General features: G+C 33.3%; 1 protein-coding gene across 1 annotated transcript in view; it reads right to left on the bottom strand.

Moving 5' to 3' along the window:
- The window catches only part of LOC118733644 (dnaJ homolog subfamily C member 16), a gene marked incomplete at its 5' end in the record, with an annotated part of 452,466 nt that overhangs the window by 178,031 nt on the left and 271,545 nt on the right, over nucleotides 1–2,890 (bottom strand). Inside the window, 1 exon segment of the mRNA XM_036463141.1 lies at nucleotides 1,553–1,784. Within this exon segment, the coding sequence (XP_036319034.1) occupies nucleotides 1,553–1,784 (232 nt within the window).

The following is a 2,890-nucleotide window of genomic DNA, read 5'->3' as shown; positions in this document are numbered from 1 at the left end:
TGTTAATCTAGATTACTACTGAATGAATAAATAAATAAATAAATAAATAAATATAAATTTAAAAAAAAAAAATATTTCGTTGTTGCTGTATTTTAACGCCTACTTCCCATACAAACCAAATCTTAAAATTTCAATAAAAAGCATACTAATTAATGTATCGCTCATTTACTTCAATATTGTCATAACGCAAAAAGCAAGACAAGAGAAAAACGGCATACATATAATCCCAAAGTGTAAATTAATACATATTTTGTTCTTGTGAGATACTGGTAATCAGTACAGTTAAGAAATTTTTACACAACATAAAAGAAAAGGTAGCGGTAATTTTTAAATACTTAGCTCAATATTTGTGTTTTTGGGATTATCGCACTGTTGAAGTAAATTAGCGATATGAAATCGAAATTTCGCGCATACATAGCTTTTCTTCCGTTATCCGACTTTCTTAGCATTTGAAGTCTCCAAAAAATTTTGTCAAAATGGGGATAAAAGCACCCAACCTTACCACACCAATCGTTCGAATTATCATAATACTATATGTGAAAATACATAAGTGTTGCAAATAATACCAACTATTTAATTCAATTATTTTGTTTTCAGATTGATACTGTTACAATATTATTTACATACTACTTGTATTATTCAAAAGCGCAGCGGGCTTTGTTTTTTTTTTTTGAATGTCTACCCTATGGATCCCGGTGTTTTTCAGGTCCCGAAAATCCCGGGATTTGCTTGCATTAATCCCAGGATCCCGGAAAATTGTAAATATCGAATTGAAAGTAAGAAATGTCTCCAACATGCGGTATACTTTAGTAATGTACGAACGGCATCTTTAAACGCTCAGTTAGTCTAGACTTAACTTACCGTAAGAAATCGTCAATGACTACTCAACACGTCAACTTAAGCCAGAAGCGAAGATATTTCTTTTTATAGTTGTATTTTATTTTCAAACTGTTCGATAGTTCCCCGCCTATAATGTCCGCGAAAAAAATATTTCTGGTTATTTATTTTTAAGAAAGGCAAAAACGAAAATCTGGCACGCCTTATTCTCTCACCACTCTCAATTTCCGTATGGCCGTAACTTCAGAATCTAAAAACTACGGGTTCTTAAGTTTCTTACGGTAAGTTAAGTTTTAACTAACCGCCAACACAGTTTCTCATATAAATAACAGGTTGGCCAAAGTATTAAGTTAAGTTAAGTTACGTAAATTAGGTTTAGAATAACTGAGCTTTAAGGCGCCCTAAACTAACTAGATACTATTCATGGCAAATATTTGTATTTGTGTTGGCTGAAGGACAATGATGGCTATTTGTGACAAAACAAATTCCTGATCTAAAGTCTACTATTGTTTTTTGCTGAAAAAAGTGTATCTGCATGAAAGGGCCATAACGCAGGAAATGCCCACACGTATCATTGCTGATTTAAATTAAAAGATGCAATACTTAAACAAGTGAGATTATACAAAAAAAACTGATTGTGTTAGCATTTATCATGTCATACGCTAAAAGGCGCTTAAAAAACATTTAGGCTTAGTTAAATTAAGACACTACTTACAAAAATTGGGATGTCCTTTCAGCTGTCCCCTTTCTTTCAAGCTTTCTTCTTCGGCTCGAACAAAATATACCATAATATATCCAACAGCAAACATGAACACGACTGTTCCAATGAGAGATAACATGGCGAGGATATGTTCTTTTTCCAGGTGGTCAATCAAATATTCGCATAAATATCCGAATTTAGCTAGCCATTTATTGATGAAAGTTTGTGAATGCTCATCAAAAAGGTTCTGAAAAAGGAGAAAAGTTTATATATAAAATTTGTATGCAATATTCTTTCTCAATTGATACATGGCCGGCCTTAGCAATCTATATAGGAGCTTCGGGCGAATCTCTCTTTTGACGTTTTATATAAGGGATGTCGGAAAAACATCTATGCATCGAAAATATAGATGTTTTGCTTCGATGCATCGAAAATTTTCCACTCGATGTATAAATTTACTAACTGTGCCTGCCATTTAATTGGTTCACTGATAAAAACTTTAATTTTCATTCAGTACATTCTGTCAAATCATAAGTGATATGTTTTTAAATCTTTAAAATGTTTACGACTTCATATTTATAGCACAACAAATTAAAAGGGGTCTTCAAAAATGTCGAGTACCGCGTAAATTGTTTCGAGATTGAAAGGGTTAACATTGCCTCATAGTGTTATTATTGAAAACTACTTGCTCTAACCACTATTAACTGGTGCCTCTTTAACAATTATTTTTATACCCGAGCGCACTTGTGCACAAGGGTATTATAACTTTGTTCACATAACGGTTGTTTGTAACAGGCAAAACGAATCGAGACAGATATAGACAAATGTATACATAAATGATCAGAATGAAAAGAGAAATCGATTAAGCGGTGACTGTCTGTCCGTCCGTCCGTCCGTCCGTCCGTCCGTCCGTCCGTCTGTGCACACGATAACTCGAGTAAAAATTGAGATATCTTAACGAAACTTGGTACGTGAACTTCTTTTGGGCGCAGGACGGATGGTATTGAAAATGGGTGAAATCGGACAATAACCACGCCTACCTCCCATATAACGGTAATTTTCAGAAATACGAAAACTGCGATATTTTTGTAACTACTGAAGATTATTCACTCAAAATTGATATTTACAATAATTTTTAGACGAAAAATAAGAATATTGTTACGATTATCCTCGAAACCTTGAGGGATTACCCAAATATACTCGGGCTCGTATCGCTGGATTGTTAAATAATTGCTAACGATGACCTAATTGTAGTACAATTTACAATACTTGCTAATACAGTAAAAACACTTTACAATACTTGTTAAAGCAATAACAACGCTTTACTACTTGTTAACACAATTAAACTTATAG

This window comes from Rhagoletis pomonella, unplaced genomic scaffold (assembly GCF_013731165.1).
Source record: "Rhagoletis pomonella isolate Grant_MI unplaced genomic scaffold, Rhpom_1.0 Rhpom_scaffold_00001, whole genome shotgun sequence".
Classification (NCBI taxonomy): Eukaryota; Metazoa; Arthropoda; class Insecta; order Diptera; family Tephritidae; genus Rhagoletis; species Rhagoletis pomonella.
Note: the sequence above shows the minus strand (reverse complement) of the source record. Positions and strands in the feature narration are given on the sequence as shown.